Raw genomic sequence first — 19,188 nt, 5'->3', positions numbered from 1 at the left:
AAATCAGGGACCGCCTGTTTGGCAACAAGGTTGAGGAAGTTCTTAAAAAGATGGAAGCTAAAGCTAAATCTATGCAGGATTTCTTACAAGTTCAGCCTTCTAGATTTAGTAGGTACTGGCCCTCTAAGAATTAGCCTTTCCAGCCCCTTCCAGGTCTTCTGAAGCCAAACCCAGATCCAGCAGAGCACCCAGGCTTCAGTCCCAGGGTACGCACAGGACTAAGCAGTGGGGGGCCTACACTTCCAAATGTGGGAGTAATAAGACTTCCCCCATGGTAAACTGTCTCAATGACTTCTTTTTAAACCTTCCAAGCACTTCTCAACTGACCGCCTTTTTGGGGGGAAAGATTGCTCTTCTTGCAAAGAACTGAGGACTCATTACTCAGGACAAATGGGTTTTAAATATAGTGTCCCAAGGATACAGATTACACTTCCACATGTTACCAACACCAAGTGGTTGGCCAGATCTACCCCCAAATCAGTGGGCAGAGGCCCAAAAACAAATTCTTTCTTTCAAGATGCTGACTCTTCACCAGTTGCTTCCTATGCTAGGCAAAGATGCCTAGTTGGCAACAGTAGATTTAAAGGAAGCATACCTGCACATCCCAATCAGGGAATCTTGCAGAAGATACCTAGGCTTCAAAGCAAGCTACACGCACTATCAGTTCTCTGCACTGCCCTTTGGCTTATCTACTGCACCCAGGGTATTCATAAAGTGCTAGCACCAGTCACTGCATTTTGCAGGCAAAGAAATATTCAAATATACCCATACCTGGACGATTGTATAATTCATGCAGAAAGCCAGGACATACTTTTGAATCATCTGGCCTTTGCACAAAGGGTGCTAACTTGTCTGGGGTACACCATAAACAAAAAAAAATCACACCTGGTAACCTGTCAACAATTATATTCCTGGGAGCAAGCTTGAATACAACTTCCCAGATGGCTTTCCTCACGCCAGAGAAACAAATTCATTTGACAACCTACTTCAAACGAGTGGCCACAAAAGCCCTGCTATATGCAAGGCAAATACTACAAGTCTTGGGGTTCATGGCCTCCTACATTCTTCTAATTCCATATGCAAGACTGCAAATGAGGAAACTACAATGGTATCTAAAAAGCCTATGGTGTCAACATTCTCAGGATCTAGAAGAAATTATTCCTATCATACCTTGCCTATGACTAGAGTTATTTTGGTGGGCAGAGGCCTGCCACCAAAACAAGGGACTACCATTCACACTACCCCCTTCCGCCCAAACCCTAACAACAGACGCATCAGACTATGCATGGGGGGCTCACCTGGCAATGAAGTGCATTCAGGGCAAATGGAACCCAAGTCAAATGCACCTGCATATCAATCAGAAAGAAATGTTAGCTGTACAAAATGCTCTGACAGCCTTCAAGGACCACATTCTTCCAGGACAATTAATGGTAAAGACGGACAACACCACTGTTATGTGGTACATAAACGAGCAGGGGGCTACACATTCTTACCCCCTCTGCAGACTAGCCATGGCATTGTGGAACACAGCCTTGAACTACCAATTGCATCTACAAGCTCAATTCCTGCCAGGAAAGCTAAATATGCTGGCAGAAGGACTAAGCAGAAACCTCATGGACCCACGCGAGTGGAAACTGGAACCAAGAATTTTCAACATGTTGACAAGCAAATGGGGGAGCCCAGATATAGACCTGTTTGCCTCCCCCCAGAACTATCAATTGAACAAATCTTGCACAAGGACTCCCCACAAACAAGCTTGGAAAGTGGATGCTCTGTCCTTCAGCTGGAAAAACCTATCAGTTTATGCCTTTCCTCCTCTGCCTCTGCTCTCCAAAGTACTACTAACGATCAAACAAGACAAACCATGGACGATTTTGATTGCACCTGACTGGCCACGCCAACACTGGTACCCCCCCCCCTTGCGCAGTGTGTCACTATTGGCCCCATGGCACCTGCCTCAGACTCCTACCCTGCTGTCTCAGCAGGAGAACCTGATTCTGCACCCTCAGCTTCAAACACTGAACCTAGCTAATCTCTCCTTTACCATCCCTCAGTAAACCCGTGATGGATATCATTTTAGAGGCAAGGAGGCCTAGTATTAGGAAATCTTATACTGAAAAATGGAAAAGATTCTGTGCCTGGAACCAATCTCAAGGGATACTTAACTGAGATGCTTCACAAGGGCCTGTCTTTCTCCTCCATCAAAATTCATTCCTCAGCCATTTCAGCGCATTATAACACAGAACCTCCCCTCTTCTCTCATCCACTGCTCAAGCAGTTCCTCAGAGGGGCCAAAAGTTTAAGACCACCCAGGAGAGCTCCAACTCCAGTCTTGGACCTTAATTTTATATTGGAGAAACTCACTCTTCCTCCTTTCGAGCCAGCTGCTACTGCAGATTTAAAATTCCTTTCTTGGAAAACAGCTTTCCTTTTAGCAATCACTTCAGCAAGAAGGGTATCTGAATTACAGGCCCTTATGGCAGTGGAGCCTTTCATCATCTTTCATGCGGACAGGGTGTCCCTCAGGACCAATCCCTCTTTCATGCCCAAGGTGGTGTCCAGTGAAGCCCTTAATCAGTCCATTCATCTGCCAACCTTCTTTCCTAATCCACAGAACAAAGGGAAATGGAAACTGCACTCCTTAGATGTGCACAGACAACTTAGATTCTTCTTGGACAGGACTAAACCTCAAAGGAAGTCTGAACAACAGCTGGTGGCATTTGCTGCAGGGGCAGAGGGGAAGGCTATTTCAAAGCAAACCATTTCTAAATGGATAGGCCGTTGCATTCATTTCTGCTATAAGCACCATGGAAAACCTATCCACAGGGGATCAGACCCCACTCAACCAGGGCTGCATCTACCTCTACAGCCCTTCTCAGAGGAGTCCCTACCAGGGACATCCTAGAAGCTGCTACCTGGAGTTCTGTACATACTTTCACCAAGCATTACCATCTGCCAATTTTCTCTAAATCCAGAGCTGGCTTTGCCACTGCAGTCTTGCAGGGCCTTATTGCTGGTCCTAATGCTATCTAAATTCCTCCTCCCATTGTTAGCTTTGGGAGTCTACCCAAATGTGATAACTGCAACAGTGAAGCACGAAGAACATAGTATAGTTGTGTACACTTACCATAAATGTGGATGTATTAGTGTATTCATTGTTGCAGTCCTGGTTACCCTCCCTCCAGCCTCCTTAGTTCTTTTGGCTGTACCTCTACTCTCCTTTACTGTGCTTAAAAGCTTTTTTGTTGGAGGTATAACCTTGTATATTTATAGATTTAATTGCTTCCCATTAGTGGGGCACCTGACATCTGGGGCAAGAGAAACTGATGTAATGGCGTCGGCTGCATGTTTTACACCCCTGATGACCTGACGACACGGAAGAAGAGATAGCAACTGACACAGGACCCAAGACTTTGTTAATCAGGCCGACTGAGGGCTACTGCAAGCAGATAACCCAAATGTGATGACTGCAACAGTGAATACACCCGGACATATACATTTATGGTAAGTGTACACAACTGTACTTTCTTTCGACGAGGATCCAGGCCTCGGATACAGCCGCTGTCAAACCCAGTTCTAGACCGGTTCCTAAGGCCACTCCAACCAAAAAGAAGCAGTAAACAAAACACATTACGCCTGCTTCTGAAGGCCCTCCAGACTGTGAGGCCTTCACCTCTTCTCTTATACAGGCATTTATGGCCCTCAGGCCTTCTGCCTCACCCACAACTACATTGCCTCTGGTAAGTCCTAGGCCTACCTCTGCTTCTTCCATTCCCACACCCCCCCCCCCCTTGAGGAAGAAGAACATGAATCTTCCTCCTTTTCCTCGGATGAATCCATCTCTTATGCATCCCAGATTGCTTTCCCAAGGAATATTATTCTCCTGATGAGGATTCTGTGGAAGGGGATTATCCACCTGAAGACATTACATTTGGTGAAACCATCATCAAAATGAAAGACTATTTCAAATGGGATAATTCCCAAATGACAGAAACCCCAAAAAAATTATTTCGAACTGCTGCAAGTGGAGTCCCCCTCCCCTACAGCTTGGATGCTTTCACTGCAGCCTTTAGAACTCCTGACTCTCAGCCTCCTGCACCTAAGCACCCAGATCACTTCTACAAGGTGCCAGAGGAATAAAAATTCCTCATAAATCCACCCTTAGCAGACCCAGCAGTGATTGCCACTGCCCCTGATAAACAGTCTAGGTTGTTACCTTCTGCCTCCCTTTTGCCCACAGATAAAGATAGCAAATCTGTGGATAGGATAGGCAAGAAGGTGTACACTTCCTCCACTTTGGCCTTCAGAGCCATTAACTATCAAACTCACATGACCAGGTATGCCCTGGACTTAGTATCCCAAGCCACCTCTATGCTGGCTTCAATTCCTGACAGTCCCATTAAAACAGATATCTCCTCCAAATTGTCCTTAGCACTAGAAGTGGGTAGACTCTCCATAAGATGGAGCTACGGTGCTGCAGAAGCTTCTGCTCGCTCTGCAGCATTAGCATTGCCCTTAGGAGATATTCCTGGCTTAGACTACAGAATCTGCCTGAGGACTTCAAATCCAAAATCTTGGACGCCCCCCTGGATCACTACTTCCTCTTTGGAAAGCAATCTACAGACCTGTTTAAGAATCTGCAAGAAAAAGCAAAGAATTACAGGATATAAAACATCTCCTGGTATCCCCTATTCCCAAATCTTATAGGAACTGCCCGGCTAAGACTACCTTTGTTAGGCGTAACTCTCACTCTGCCTTCTCCTCCTCCTCCAGACCCAGAAGAGGAACTAGAAGACATTCCTCACCTAGACAATCCTTTCAGGACAGGGGAGGTACTAATAATACATGACTGTCTTGCCCATCTGACTCTCTCAGCCCGCCTTACTCACTGTCTCCCCTTCTGGCAGAAAATCACTACAGACTAATGGGTATTAACCATTATTCAAAAAGGGTACTTTCTATCTTGGAAACAGATTTCCCCCTGGAAGGGAATTCCATTCCCCCCAAAAAAAAACAATGCCATCTCCTTACACAAATTCTGTCAGACCTGCAAAAACAAGGCACAATAGAGCCTGTTCCCACAGGACAAGAAGGAAAGGGATTCTACTTCCGTCTGTTCCTGGTCCCTCGAAAGGAAGGTCCCTGGAGACCCATTTTGGATCTCTCCTTTCTAAACCTTTATCTGCAGGTACCCACCTTCAAAATACTGTCGCTTCCCACTCTCTTACCCCTCATATACCCTCAAATGCTTTCATGGTCACCTTGGACCTAAAAGATGCTTACCTGCACATTCCCATCAGGGCCTCACACAGATGTTTCCTGCATTTCTTTGGCCCATCCTCACACTTCCAATTTACGGTCTTGCTCTTTGGTTTATCCACTGCCCCAAGACTGTTTACAAAGTGCCTAGCTCCAGCCATTGCCTTCTGCAGGATCCAAGGAATCGAATCCAGATTTACCCATATCTGGACAACATCCTTATCCTAGCACAGTACAAAGATTCCCTCTTAATGCATCTGTACTTCACTATGTCCCTTCTACAAAGTCTAGGGTTCACTCCAAACCTCAAGAAGTCCTCCCTGAACCCAGACAAGGATAAGATATTCCTAGGTTCCAGAATCCATACGAAATGAATGAAAGCCTTTCTCCCACAGGACAAGGTTCTATCTCTAACTTCCCACTTCCAGGAAGTCTCGCTCTCCCAGACAGTCACTGCAAGGCAATTCCTTTGGCTCTTGGGATTGATGGGAGCAACCATTGCCATGCTACCATTGGCCAGAATGCATATGCGAAAACTGCAGTGGTACCTCAAAAATATCTGGTCACAACACCAGAATCACTTGGAACAAGTTATCCCCCTTCTTCCCTGTTTAAAGAAGGAAATTATTTGTTGGATCCAACAAGTACAACTAAACCCGGGGCTTCCACTGCAGCCCCCTCAACCCACACAAATATTGCATAGAGATGCCTCAAACTCAGGTTGGGGAGCCACCTTGCACTCTTACAGAGTCCAAGCCCAGTGGCAACCTCCCATGAAAACCAAACACATCAATGTAAAGGAGATGACAGCAGTTCATTTAGCTCTACAGACCTTCATACCCCTACTGCTACCAGGTCCTCTTCTGATAGTGACGGACAATACCACTGTAATGTGGTACATCAACAAACAGGGAGGTACCAAGGCATGCCAATTGTGCAGGCTAGCCCTACTAATTTGGGACCTAGCATCCCAGCACAACTTATCCCTGCAAGCCAGCTACATCCCTTCGCAGGACAACAAGCAAGCAGACCTCCTGAGCAGAACATCCTCTCCACAACACGAATGGATGCTGGACAGGACGGTCTTCCTAGACTTAGTCCACCGGTGGGGCACTCTGCAAATAGACCTGTTTGCCTCACCCCAGAACAGGCAGCTGCAGACCTTCTGTACAAAGACTTATCCCCCCCCCCAAGCCTGGAGAGTAGACGCCTTCAGTTTTACCTGGGAGGGGAAGTTCCTGTACGCCTTCCCCCCTTCCCTCTGATTCAGAAAGTCCTTCTGAAAATCAGGAAGGACAAACCAAAAATCTTGCTAGTGACTCCCTACTGGCCAAGGCAGCACTGGTTCCCCCTTTTACACAATTTAGCCAAGGGCAATCACTGCAAGTTACCCCACAAGGTGGACCTTCTGACAGAAGACAAAGGAACTCTCCTACACCCACACTTGCAAATGCTATCCCTGATTCTGTGGGTGATAAATTACTAACCCCATTCAGACACCATTATTCAGAGGACGTGCTATCAGTCCTGAGGGTGGCCAGGAAACCCACTACTAGAAAATCATACCTTCCTAAATGGGAACGATTTACTCAGTGGTGTCTGGGACAGGAAAGGGACCCTTACGAGGCCTCTCATATATGTGTCAACTTATAAAGGGTGGACTTTCCTGTTCATCAGTGAAAGTGCACCTCTCCGCATTATCAGCCTGCTTACCTTTAGATCCTCCCTTGTTAGCCAGGCTACATGTGAAACTCTTCTTCAGAGGGGTCTTACATATCAGAGCACCTAAGAAGCATATCCCTCCTCCATGGGACCTGAACTTCATCCTGGAAAAACTCACCCAACTCCCCTTCGAACCGGCTAATACAGCCTCTCTACAGTTTTGTACTTGGAAAACAGTACTGGTAGTGGCTGTTACCTCTGCCAGAAGGGTTTCCGAGCTACAAACCTTAATGGCATGCTCACCTTACACCATTTTTCATAGGGACAGGGTCACACTGAGAACTAACCCTTCCTTCATGCCCGAGGTAGTCAATGACTTATCTCTAAATCATTCCATTAACCTACCCAATTTTTTCCCCTCTCCCACTAACCAAGGAGAGAGGATACTCCACTCCCCTAGATATCTACAGGCAACTGACATTTTACCTAGACAAGACTAAAGACATTAGGAAATCCAAACAGCTATTTGTATCTTTCCACCCCAGGGCACTGGGCAGGGCAGTCACCAAACAGACCATTGCATCCTGGATTAGAAAGGCAGTCAGTTTCTGCTACTCACACCACGGAAAAAAACCCTCCAGTTGGGGTTAAGGCCCACTCCACAAGAGCAGTGGCCACTTCCAAGGCCTTCCAAAAATGCATGGACACAGCTTCCATTATGGAAGCAGCTACATGGTCCACTATCCACACTTTCACCAAACATTACAAATTGGATCAAATCTCCAACGCATGCGCAGGATTTGCCAGGGCAATCCTACAAGTCTTTGTGGAAGCATCTTCCACATCCGCTACCGTTTCTTCAAACTAAGCTGTGGTACTCTCCCACACCAAGAATATTGCAGCACAGGAATAGAAGGACAGAATAGTTGTGTAAAATCTTACCATGACCATAGATGTCCTTCTCTTCCATGTTGCAGTATTCCTTCCCACCCACCAATCCCCCTCACAGACTCTACCATTCTAACTGCTCCCTGATGCCTCTCTCCATTACAGAAGATACCCAGGGCCTTATTCAAGTCACCTTTGGCTGCCTGTCCTCTTGGGTCATCTACTTTGCCTGCTTAGCTTCAAATGCTGAGGATTGTGAGTGCAGACGTCACAGATAAGGTCCCTGGTTATGGCCCTACATGTGACTTCCCTTGCAGCTGCCACAGCCAAGCTGAAGCTTTTGTATAGGAGCTGACATACGGGTCACCTGAAGACAGGAAATCCCACGCCAAGATTACTGCAACATGGAAGAGAGGGACATCTATGGTTATGGTAAGATTTTACACAACTATTCTTTATATTGGGTATGGTGAGATCCATGCATTTGTGTACGTGTTCGGACAAGGCATTAGTGTATGATTTGATGGTCATGCAGCTGTTCTGCAATTGCGTGGGTGCCGTGAAGTTAGCCACCTCTGTTTTTAGGAGCCCAAAGTTAGCTTTTAGAGAAGTTTTTCATGGTGGTTACTTTTGCGGGGGGGAGGGGGGGATTTCCAAGGTGATTAGTTTGTGGTCGGATCTAATTAGGGTGGAGAAGACTATTGGTACAGAGCAACGGTCACCCATGTTAGTAATGACCAGGTCAGGGATGTTGCTACCTCTAGTGGGGGTAAGAATGAGCTGGTCCAGGGCATTGGAATTAATGAATTCCAGAAAACGTTGGGCAAGTGTATTGGTACAGGAGTAGTTTTCCTAGTTGATGAAGGGGTAGTTGAAGTTGCCCAGTGTGAGAGTGTTAGGTTGGACCCTAATATTCTCCAAGGTGCTTAGGGATGTGGAATGTGAATGAGTGTGATCTCTTGTGTAAGTGCCTTTCCATTGCAATATTCGTGTGGGGGTTACACATTTCTGTAAATTTACGTTTTACGCACTCAGGGTCTTCCCGGGGTTTAGCTGGTACCAGTGTATGGAGGTTTTCTCCCTCCACTGCATACACAGCTGGGGCATACACAAATGAACATTCACTTTCAATGGCTTTGGAACCAGCTAAATTAGCAGAATAAATGTTTTTGTACGTGCATCTTTGCCAGAAAAAGCAGCCTGTATGAAAATGTCATACTCTTGCTCAAACACTCTCCAATTTTCAGCAGCATTATTATCAAATACAAGTGGAGCTGGTCTGCGAAATCATTCTGCCATGCCAATAAAATGCCCTTGTCATTATGTATAAACACACACCAGGTACATGAAAAATATTCAGCTGTACCATAAACTCTTTGAAATTACTGTATTTTGCGAAATAACAGTACTGTAATACTGCACGACCTTGCGAACACTTTGCACACTTCAGATATCTCCAGTAGCTTTAGTTAATACAAAAAGTAAACACATAGCAAAAATATACGATCATTTATACATTTTATGCGATTCAGAAGTTATTTCAAGCATTTTTGTAAGCATTTCCAGTATTTGTATCAGTATATTATAATTTTGAACATTTTATTTAATTAAAAAGTCATTTTGAATGGTTTTAACGCCTTGTTTTATATTTTTGAGTAAAATATCATTTAAATGAGTTTGAGTTCATAGATTTTTCTTTCTGACCTGTTTGCGAGTTGTTTGAGCAGGGGTAATACACTCCTGTATATTCTTCCATCTGTAACTGTCTGCCTCATGGTCTTGAAGTTTCATTCTGGATCCCATTCTGACGCCATGTCACTCGTTTTGTGTATATTGAATAAGATGATGAGGCTGAATGTTCATTTAAGAAGTTTATTACACACGAACACTTCAGGATGGAAAACGGTAACATTAAACTTAAATGGATTAACTAATTGACTGACTACTACACACTCATACATGCTTTCACTCTGGCTGCTCACTACAAAGTGGTACTCTTGCTTGTACGTGCTCAGTACTTATATGTACGTGCTCACTGACTGGAATAGCTCTTAAAGGAATATACACACCGTGGTCTACACTAAGTGCTGGAAGAGCTTATTTGCTGGTATTTTCAGAAGACAGAATGTGCTAAATAATGTGCTGTCAGAGATCCAGAGTAAGAGTCATATCTTTGGAATCATTTCTACGCTTTCATGGTTACTTATAAGGTAATTAGTGGAAGAACTTAAGTGTCAGGATGTGATTGTTCTTTTTCAAACAGTGATACTTATTTACAGTCAGTGATACGCTCATCTGACTTTGGGTGATGTAGCAAACCAGACAATGTTAACAGTATCTGCTATGTTAGTTTCACCAGTGTTGACCTGCTGTAAGAGCTCCCCCACCCCAATGTCTTAGGTAGTTGTAGATTTAGAATACAAGGATTTTCAAGTTTTGGATGCCACAGGTATCAGAAGTTACAAATGTGTGAGTTTTTTGGGAGTTCATTCAGGTTCTTTGTTTTTCTTTTAGCACATGCTTGTTGAAAACATTGTTTATTTCTGCATTTGAATTGTCTATTGATTTGCTTGGTTCACCTATTTTGTGTTCATTTTATTCATAAATGCAATTTATACATGTGAGGTTAGGCCTTAGTATTTCATTGAGACCTAGAGTTAAATTGCATAAATGAAGTGGCTACATTTTATCCACCCTTCAGTAATCTGATACAGAAATAAAGACAATGTGATCCTTGTTATGAAGTAGTGCAGATGTGTCACGGCTTGTTAATTTTTCTTACAAATCTGATTTTTCATCCAATACAGAAAGACTACTTGACCGTTGAGCTTGTTGATGGCAAGGTTAGTCTGACCTTTGACCTAGGCACAGGCCCATTAACTCTAACAACAGATAGGCGGTACAACAATGGAACATGGTATAAAGTTGCAGTTCAGCGGAATAAAAAAAAAGGTAAGTGTCCAGGTACGGACTAGTGTACTACTTAATCACAGCTTCTTTGATAAGTGTCCGGGTATGGATTAGTGTACTACTTAAGCATAGCTTCTTTGATAAGTGTCCAGGTATAGATTAGTGTACTACTTAACCGCAACTTCTTTGGTAAGTATCTAAGTATGGTGTGAATGTTCCTTGCTAAACTTATGTACTTAACTGTAGCTCCTTTGCTAAGTGTCCAAGTATGGTGTGCGTGTTCTTGCTAGACTTTTGTATGTACCCATAACTTTTTTTTTCTGTCTGTTTAAGCTATTATATGGTAATTATTGCACCACCTTTACCTTTAACTTGTTTCTGCAGGTAGTAATATCCCACCTGGTAAGAATTACTGTGGTGTAATATAGTGTTTCTACTGATCGTGAGTGAACCTGTGTTTGTGCTGTTCTCGCCTTTTGTGGACTTTCACATTTTTGTTTAGATAGTGGCACATTATTGGGTTTGCATAATAGTTCACATTGTACATCTCTGTGAATGAAATCAGTAGAGCCTATTTCCCTGTCCAAGGTGTAACAGCTGCAGTTCTGCATGGATTCCGCCGTATTCTGTATTGCTGTTAACCCCTCACCTTTCTTTTTCACATACTTTATCTAATGCATTCCAGTATTGCATAGGATAAGATAATATATTGTTACTTTCTGTTCTGTTTTTTTTTATATATATTTAGCCCCCTCTGACTTTCTGTTCTGTTTGTTCTTTTTGTTTTTTTTTTGTTTTTTGTTTGTTTTTTTTTGTAAATAATTTCACCTGGGTAGTACCTGCAAATGGTCGATTGTGATCAGTATACCACCCTGGTAAACAGATATACAGTAAAAGTAAAATAAATTAAGATGCAGTCACTTGCTAACCTTTGGCAGTGTTCATTTCCTGAGTTCAGAAACTTCATGTTCATAGTTAGGCTTGTTGCCGTAGTACATTCAGAGGGCGAATGGTATTGGCATCAGGCAGATGCCAGTCTTCCTGCTTGATGTGTATAGCAGTTACACATCCCCATTCTGCAGCCACATCTGCAGCCACATACAGGAAATCCAGACAGTATCACTTCATCAGTTCCTCAGCTGCCTCACTGAAAAAAATGGCAAGTTTTTTTTTTTTTTTTTTGTTAATTTCTTCCAGCCTTCTAGCTACAGTTCCTGCCAGTTGTACTGATTATTACAGGTACTTTTGGTTTTGTATCTCATGACATTCCCAAGCAAGACTGCCAACAAATATCCTTAAGACATGCAGATTCCTCCTTGAGACTACCATTTACAATGTCTCTTTTGCTTAGGAGAAGACTATGATGTGAGACTTGTGATTGCTGAAAGGCTTTTAATAAGAAGACTGGACCAGAAATCTTTGGCCTTAGCCCAATAGGTGCCTGTTGCAACTGCACTGATGGGATCAGAAACATCTGCAGTGATGACAGCTGATGACTTTACCAAGTACTGTTTCAAAAAGAAGCTGAAATATTAAAAGGACATTTATATGAGGAACAAAAACTGATTTGCTGTAGCTTCTCATTACTGACCCTGAGTAGCATCCTGCCCTCACCAAGAATGATACCTCAGTATAAAGAAAAAATGATCAATTTCAACAATTGGCTAAGCTTTTGGTGTCATTCGAAGGGGATCCAGTGCCTGTCAGCCTGGGACGACATGCTCGACAAGCCGCATTGCCTCACAAGAGACGGCTTGCATCTGTCACCCCTAGGCTTTCGAATACTGGCCAAGGCTCTTGCTGCCCCCATAGTGCCTTTTTTAGGCAAGGCTCAAAAGTCAAACCCACCTCCGTAAACAGCACAATTAACAAAAAACTGAGGGTTATGCTACTCAATGCCAGGAGTTTAAATCTCAAAATGCACACGCTCGAAGCACTCCTCAGTATGTCGACATCTGTGCAGTAACTGAAATCTGGTTCAAGGCTCCAGACAGCACCCCAGCACTACTGGACTACAACTCATACCACACGTTTCGGCCAAAGAACATGGACCGAAACACAAAAGGAGGGGGTGTATCCATATTCATCAAGGATACCTACATCTCCAGGTTAGTGGCGCAGCATGATACCTCTGAGATCATCCGTGTGCAACTAACATCGAGCAAATCTGCAATGCAAATTGTGGCCTGCTACAGATCACCCTTCATGAACCAGGACCACCACTCCAACTTTCTGGAGACACTGGAAAACATGAAGGTCCTACCGAACACCCTGATATTGGGCGATTTCAATTACCCTACCATTCACTGGGAAAACTACTCGAGTACAAACAAGCGCTTCCTGGAATTCATCAACTCAAATGCCCTGGATCAGCTGGTAAACTCCCCTACCAGAGGTGAAAACATATTGGACCTGGTCATCACCAACATGGGCAACAGGTGTTCCACACCGGACGTCAACCCGTCACTGGTTAGATCAGACCATAAACTAATCACACTGGATGTCCACCCCCGTCCACCCCCCCCCCCACAACTAAGGAAGCCACAGTAAAAAAACTTTTCTAAAGCAAGCTTCACCTTACTTAAGACAGAGGTGTTAAGTTTCACAGCCCCATGCTAAAACATAACGCTGCCCAAGATGCAGAAACCTTTACAAATGCTCTCTATGAGCACCTACAAGGATGCATGGATCGTGCAATCCCTAGCAAAACCAAGACTCACTCCTCTAAGAGAAGGAAACCAGTTTGGTGGACCCCTGCCATAAACAGGCTATACAATAGAAGGAGGAAACTAGTTCAGAAAAAAAAGCAAATCCCAAGAAGGAAAGACATCCCTGATCAGTATCAGTAAAAAACTAAGGTCCCTCATGAAATCATCCAAGGCTAACTTCGAAAGAAAAATAGCCAAGGATTCAAACGGTAACCACAAAGCCTTCTTTAGCTATGTTAAGAGTCTAAGTGGCAACTCGCAGATATGCACTGAACTAGTGCAAACTAGCACAAAATATACTGAACCTACTGATATTGTCAACATCCTGGCAGATAGATTCAGTGCAAACTTCACCACCCTCTCACCTCCAAAAGGGCCCACAACAATACCGGAAAAGTGTAGTGTCCCAAAAATCACAGACGCACAGGTGAAAACAGACCTTTCAAAAGCCAAAAACACAGCGTCAGTGGGACCAGATGGTGTCCCAGGCTGCGTCTTGCACAAACTACAGTACAAACTAACCCCCTACCTAAACATGCTGTTCAACGTCAGCCTCTCCACAGGCTACATGCCCATAGAATGGCGCACGGTAGCGGTTAATCTGATATTGTTAATCCTCGTTCATTCCATACGTATGGGTATCGGTTCTGAGCTCAGAACCGAGCCAGCCATTTTCCAAGCTTGCGTCAGCTTCAAACTCTCGAGCTAAACTCTTACCCACAATTCCCCTCTCCATGTTACCTCAGATTTAGTTTGTGGCGTTGCCATCCGGTCGTGTGAAGCTACTTCTCTTGAGCTAAGTACAGTCAATTGTTGTTTAATTGATTTACAAATTACTTTTCTGTCAGAAAAGTTGATATTTTATTGTCTCTTGCCCTATCGCATCTAACGTTCATAATTTCCTCAGGTTTTTTCTGTCCTTTACTTACCCTTTTTACCGCAAGGTAATTTCTCCTTACCATCGTTGGTAATCCCTTTCCTTTCCTTTTTTCATACCTTCGGGTACTCTCTTGTACCATTGTTGGTACTTTCCTTTTTGTTAATATGGCAGATAAGAAGAGTACTCCAGGGTTTAAGCGGTGTTCTGATTGTGGACACAAACTGCCTACTTCTGATGCACACTCTTTATGTGTTTATTGTTTGGGAGCTTCCCATTTATCTGTTGAACCACCTTGTACTTTATGTGAAAACTTTTCTAATAGAATGTTGTTAGAAAGGAAAAACAAGCTGATACTGAAGGGACTTCTAAAATTTCCCTTTTCAGAGGCTATTTCTGGGTCAGAGGTTTCAACCCCTCCTAAAGCCCATAAGAAAATGGATGTTTCTACTAAGGCTACATCCTTGCCTTTGTCCCCGGCTGGGGACTCTCAACAACTAAAATCTAAAAAGGCTAAAATTTCGGAGCTCTCTCAGTCAGCCCCAGTGCTTTCAGTGCCCAGACCTTTGACACCTAGGCCTTCGGCTCCATTAGTGATTTCGGCTCCGTCCTCTCCTGCAGCCTTCTACATATCGGCACCGAGGGGCTCCTCGGTTCAGACCTTTACCTCTGTATCGACGCAGACCTTGACCACGTCGGCTCCGAGATCTTCCTCGGAACCAATGCCTTTATTACTAACTCCAGTTTTGTCGGTACCAGTTTCGGCCCTGACAACCCCTTCGGCACCGATCTCTGTGTCGGTACAGACAATGACATCAGCACCGATGACTTCTTTGGTGCAGACTACAGTAGTTCAGTCTTTCTCGGCACCATTGTCCTTGGTTCGACCAGATGAGATGGGCACCGAGTCTGCCTCTTTTGTGGACAGGCCTGATGTTCTTCGTGTTTCACTGTTGCAGTCATTACATGTGGGTAATCTGCTGGCAGGTTGGCCTCAGTCGGCCTGAATTCCAAAGTCGTGGGTCCTGAGTCGTTTGCTGTCTTCTCTTCCATGATGTCAGATGTCAAGGGTATGAAACATGCAGCCGACGCCATTTTCTTTAGTCTTTCTTGCCGCGAGGTGCCCGAAGCAGAAGCATTTTGCAAGTGCCGATCAGCCGACTACTGAAATATTCGAGTTTGAGTTTCAGAACCAAAGTCTTCACTAAAGCTAAGTACCCCATTGGGGAAAGTTTTTTCTTGCCTTTTACTGATGTCAGAAAAAGTTAATAATTGTATTACTTGTGGGAAGCAAATACCTCATAAGGATTTCCATTTATAATGTATTACTTGCCTAGGCCCTGATCACAACGTGCCTGGCTGTATGTTTTGTGCTAGATTTAACCAGCGCACTATTAAGCATCGGTATATTTTTGCATCAAAGTATTTTGGAAACAGATTTAACTACCCAGAAATGTTGTCGGATAGCAATCAGACTACTGGAGTACATAAAAAACGCAAAGCAAAGGACAGAGAAACGCAGTCGAGATCCAAAACCGATGACGAAGCTTCGCCTAAGCCAGTCGCCGGTTCGCTGGTACTCAGTGAGGTGCCTTCGCAGCCCCCGATACCCACTACCTTCGAGTCGCAGGCCTCTACCGACACCCATGTGGAGTCCGGCATGCCACAAGATACTCAAGGTATTGGACCAACGGATGTATCTCCCTCGGATGGGTCCGGAGCCGCTGAGCAGAAACCGGCTTCTGAGGGTGTATTCAGACCCCAACATTTGTACATCAAACCGACGACAGCTGCAAAACCAAAGACAAAAGCAACTTCTAAACCTAAAAAAACAACACATGAGTCATGTGCACAGGCGTCTATGCCTAAAAAACAGATGATCAAAATGGCTAAAGACCTCATTAACTTGATCAGGGGTACCCATCCCCCTCCAGATAAGAGTCCTAGGCAAGACACTGATTATGAATCTTCAGATCAGGTTTCTATTTCTTCTGATTCCTCTTCTGATCAGGAATTATCTATACCTCCCTATGAGGATTCTGATGCTGAGGAGTCTATTCCATCTGCATTTCATCCTGATGATTATTCATTTAGAGAAACCTTGCATACTTTGAGGGAGCATTTTCACTGGGAGAGTCAAGAGTTCTCAGAATCAAAAAAGAGGCTCAGGGATTTCCTTCTCCCTCAGCACAAGCCTTTAGCCATTCCTCCTGTTTTAGACATTGTGGATGATGTGTTTTTGGAGTCAAGCTTGACCCCTGACTCCTTACCTCCGGCTCCCAGTAAGCCTGACAGACATTGCAGAGTCCCCGATTCACATACATTTTTATTTAGAAACCCTGCTGCTAATCCTGAAACTGTTTCACAGGGTCCAAAGGGAGTTAAGGCCTCAACGGCAAAAAACCCTACCCCCTCTGACAGAGATTCTAGGGCACTGGGCAGATGGGGAAAAAAGGTTTATACATCTGCAACCTTGGCAATCAGGACCTTAAATTGTCAATTTCATATGCTTAATTACCTACAACATGTTATGGGATTGTTGAAACAGAAAATTATGTTGATTTCAGAATGTGCAGAAAATAAAGAATTGCAGAAATTATTGCATGCAGCTGAACAAGTTGGAAAGCATACTTTGCAATGTGGTTTTGATTCTTTAGAGGCCTCCTGCAGGGCCGCAGTTACTGGATCTGTGATTAGGAGGCATGCCTGGTTAAAGGAACAAAATTTGCCTGATCATGTTAAAGCTAAATTTCTAGATGCACCTTTACAGCATTCTCTGTTTGGTATTAAGGCAGAAGAGGTTTTTAAGAAAATGGAAGACAAAGCTAATTCTATGCAAGCTGTTAAATATTTCTTACAAGTGCAGCCACCAAGATTCAGTAGACACTGGCCTACAAAAAATTGGTCCTTTTCTGTGTCAGACAGAGCTCAAAGGGGCAAATCCAGATGCCCTAAGGGTTCCAGGCTCAAGACTCATACAGGTCAAAGCAATGGGGCGCATCCACCTCCAAATCTGGAGGAGATAAAGCGCAAACCTACAGAAAGCAATCCCAATGACTTCTCTCTGCCTACACTTATATTTTGGCAGCACCCATAGGGGGAAAATTAGCACTTTTTGCTCAAAATTGGCAGTTAATAACCCAGGACAAGTGGGTACTAAACATCGTATCACAGGGATACAGATTCCATTTCCACACTCTGCCAATGACAAATGGTTGGCCAGATCTGCCAAAAAATCAATGGGCAGAGGCACAGAAACAGGTTACATCCCTCATGGATATGGGGGCCATTCAGACAGTACCAGAACAGGAAAAAGGACAAGGTTTTACTCAAGACTGTTCTTGGTACCCAGAAAGGACAAGGCCTGGCGGCCAATACTGGATTTATCGATTTTGAACACATACCTGGACATTCCAAAATTCAAAGTGCTCACTTTGCAGCAGCTTCTGTCCATGCTGGGCAAGAATGCTTGGCTGGTGACTTTAGACCTAAAAGAGGCATACCTGCATGTCCCAATAAGACAGTCGTGCAGAAGATACCTCATATTCAAGGCTGACTTAATGCATTACCAATTCTCTACACTGCCCTTTGGCTTATCTGCTGCGCCCAGGGTCTTTACAAAGTGCCTGGCACCAGTAATTGCATTTTGCAGACAAAGAAGTATACAGATATATCCTTACTTGGATGACTGTCTCATTCAAGCAGAGAACAAGTACACTCTTCTACGACACCTGGCATTTGTGAAAAGGCTTCTAACATGCCTAGGGTACACAATAAACAAAAAGAAATGATAACTGGTACCCTCTCAAAAGATAACTTTCCTGGGTGCAAGCTTGAATACAACTGCCCAGATGGCTTACCTCACGCCAGACAAACAAAGGCAACTGACTACTTGCTTCAAACTGATGGCAACAAAAACCCAGTCTTCTGCAAGACAAATTCTGCAGGCTCTGGGCTTCATGGCATCCTGCATCCTACTAATTCCATATGCAAGACTGCATATGAGGAAACTTCAGTGGTACCTAAAAAGTTTATGGAGTCAACATTCACACAGTCTGGAAACAATGATTACTCTCATTCCCTGCCTGCAACAGGAGTTTCTATGGTGGGCAAAGGCCTGTCACCAAAACATGGGATGGCCCTTCACTCTACCCCTTGCCTGCCAAACCTTAAAAACAGACACTTTAGATTATGCCTGGGGGGCCCACATGGCAGGAAGATGCATTCAGGGCATATGGGCACCAAAACAAATGCATCTACATATCAACCAGAAAGAGATGCTAGCTGTTCAAAATGCCCTAACAGCCTTCAAGGACTTACTTCATCCAGGGCAACTACTGATAAAGACGGACAACACCACAGTCATGTGGTATATAAACAAGCAAGGGGACAGACACTTTTGCCCCCTTTGCAGATTAGCCATGGCACTGTGGGACACAGCTTTGACCTACCAAATACATCTTCAAGCTCAATTCCTGCCAGGAAAACAAAACACTCTGGCAGACGATTTAAGCAGAAACCTTATGGATCCTCATGAGTGGAAACTAAATCCACAAGTCTTCAGCATGATAACAGAGAAATGGGGGAGCCCAGACATAGATCTATTTGCCTCTCCTCAAAATTATCAACTGAAAAGATTCTGCACAAGGACTTATCACAGACAAGCATGGAAAGTGGACGCCCTATCCTTCAGTTGGACAAACCTATCAGTTTACGCCTTTCCTCCTCTGCCTGTTCTACCCAAGGTCTTCCTAAAAGTCAGACAAGAGAAGCCAAAGATGATATTAATTGCCCCGTACTGGCCCCGCCAATACTGGTACCCAATCCTAAGGAACTTGTCTCAATACCCAGCTTGGACCTTGCCTCAAAAACCACAACTACTGT

General features: G+C 44.1%; 1 protein-coding gene across 1 annotated transcript in view; it reads left to right on the top strand.

Annotated features, from left to right (window-relative positions):
* The window catches only part of LAMA1 (laminin subunit alpha 1), a 3,417,884-nt gene that overhangs the window by 2,720,331 nt on the left and 678,365 nt on the right, over positions 1-19,188 (top strand). Inside the window, exon 43 of the mRNA XM_044066516.1 lies at positions 10,617-10,761. Coding sequence (XP_043922451.1) covers positions 10,617-10,761 — 145 coding nt within the window. The remainder of the gene's footprint in view (positions 1-10,616; positions 10,762-19,188) is intronic.

The sequence above is a fragment of the Protopterus annectens genome, chromosome 3.part1 (assembly GCF_019279795.1).
Source record: "Protopterus annectens isolate FY-2018-M chromosome 3.part1, PAN1.0, whole genome shotgun sequence".
Classification (NCBI taxonomy): Eukaryota; Metazoa; Chordata; order Ceratodontiformes; family Protopteridae; genus Protopterus; species Protopterus annectens.
This window is presented reverse-complemented; position numbering and strand designations above follow the sequence as displayed.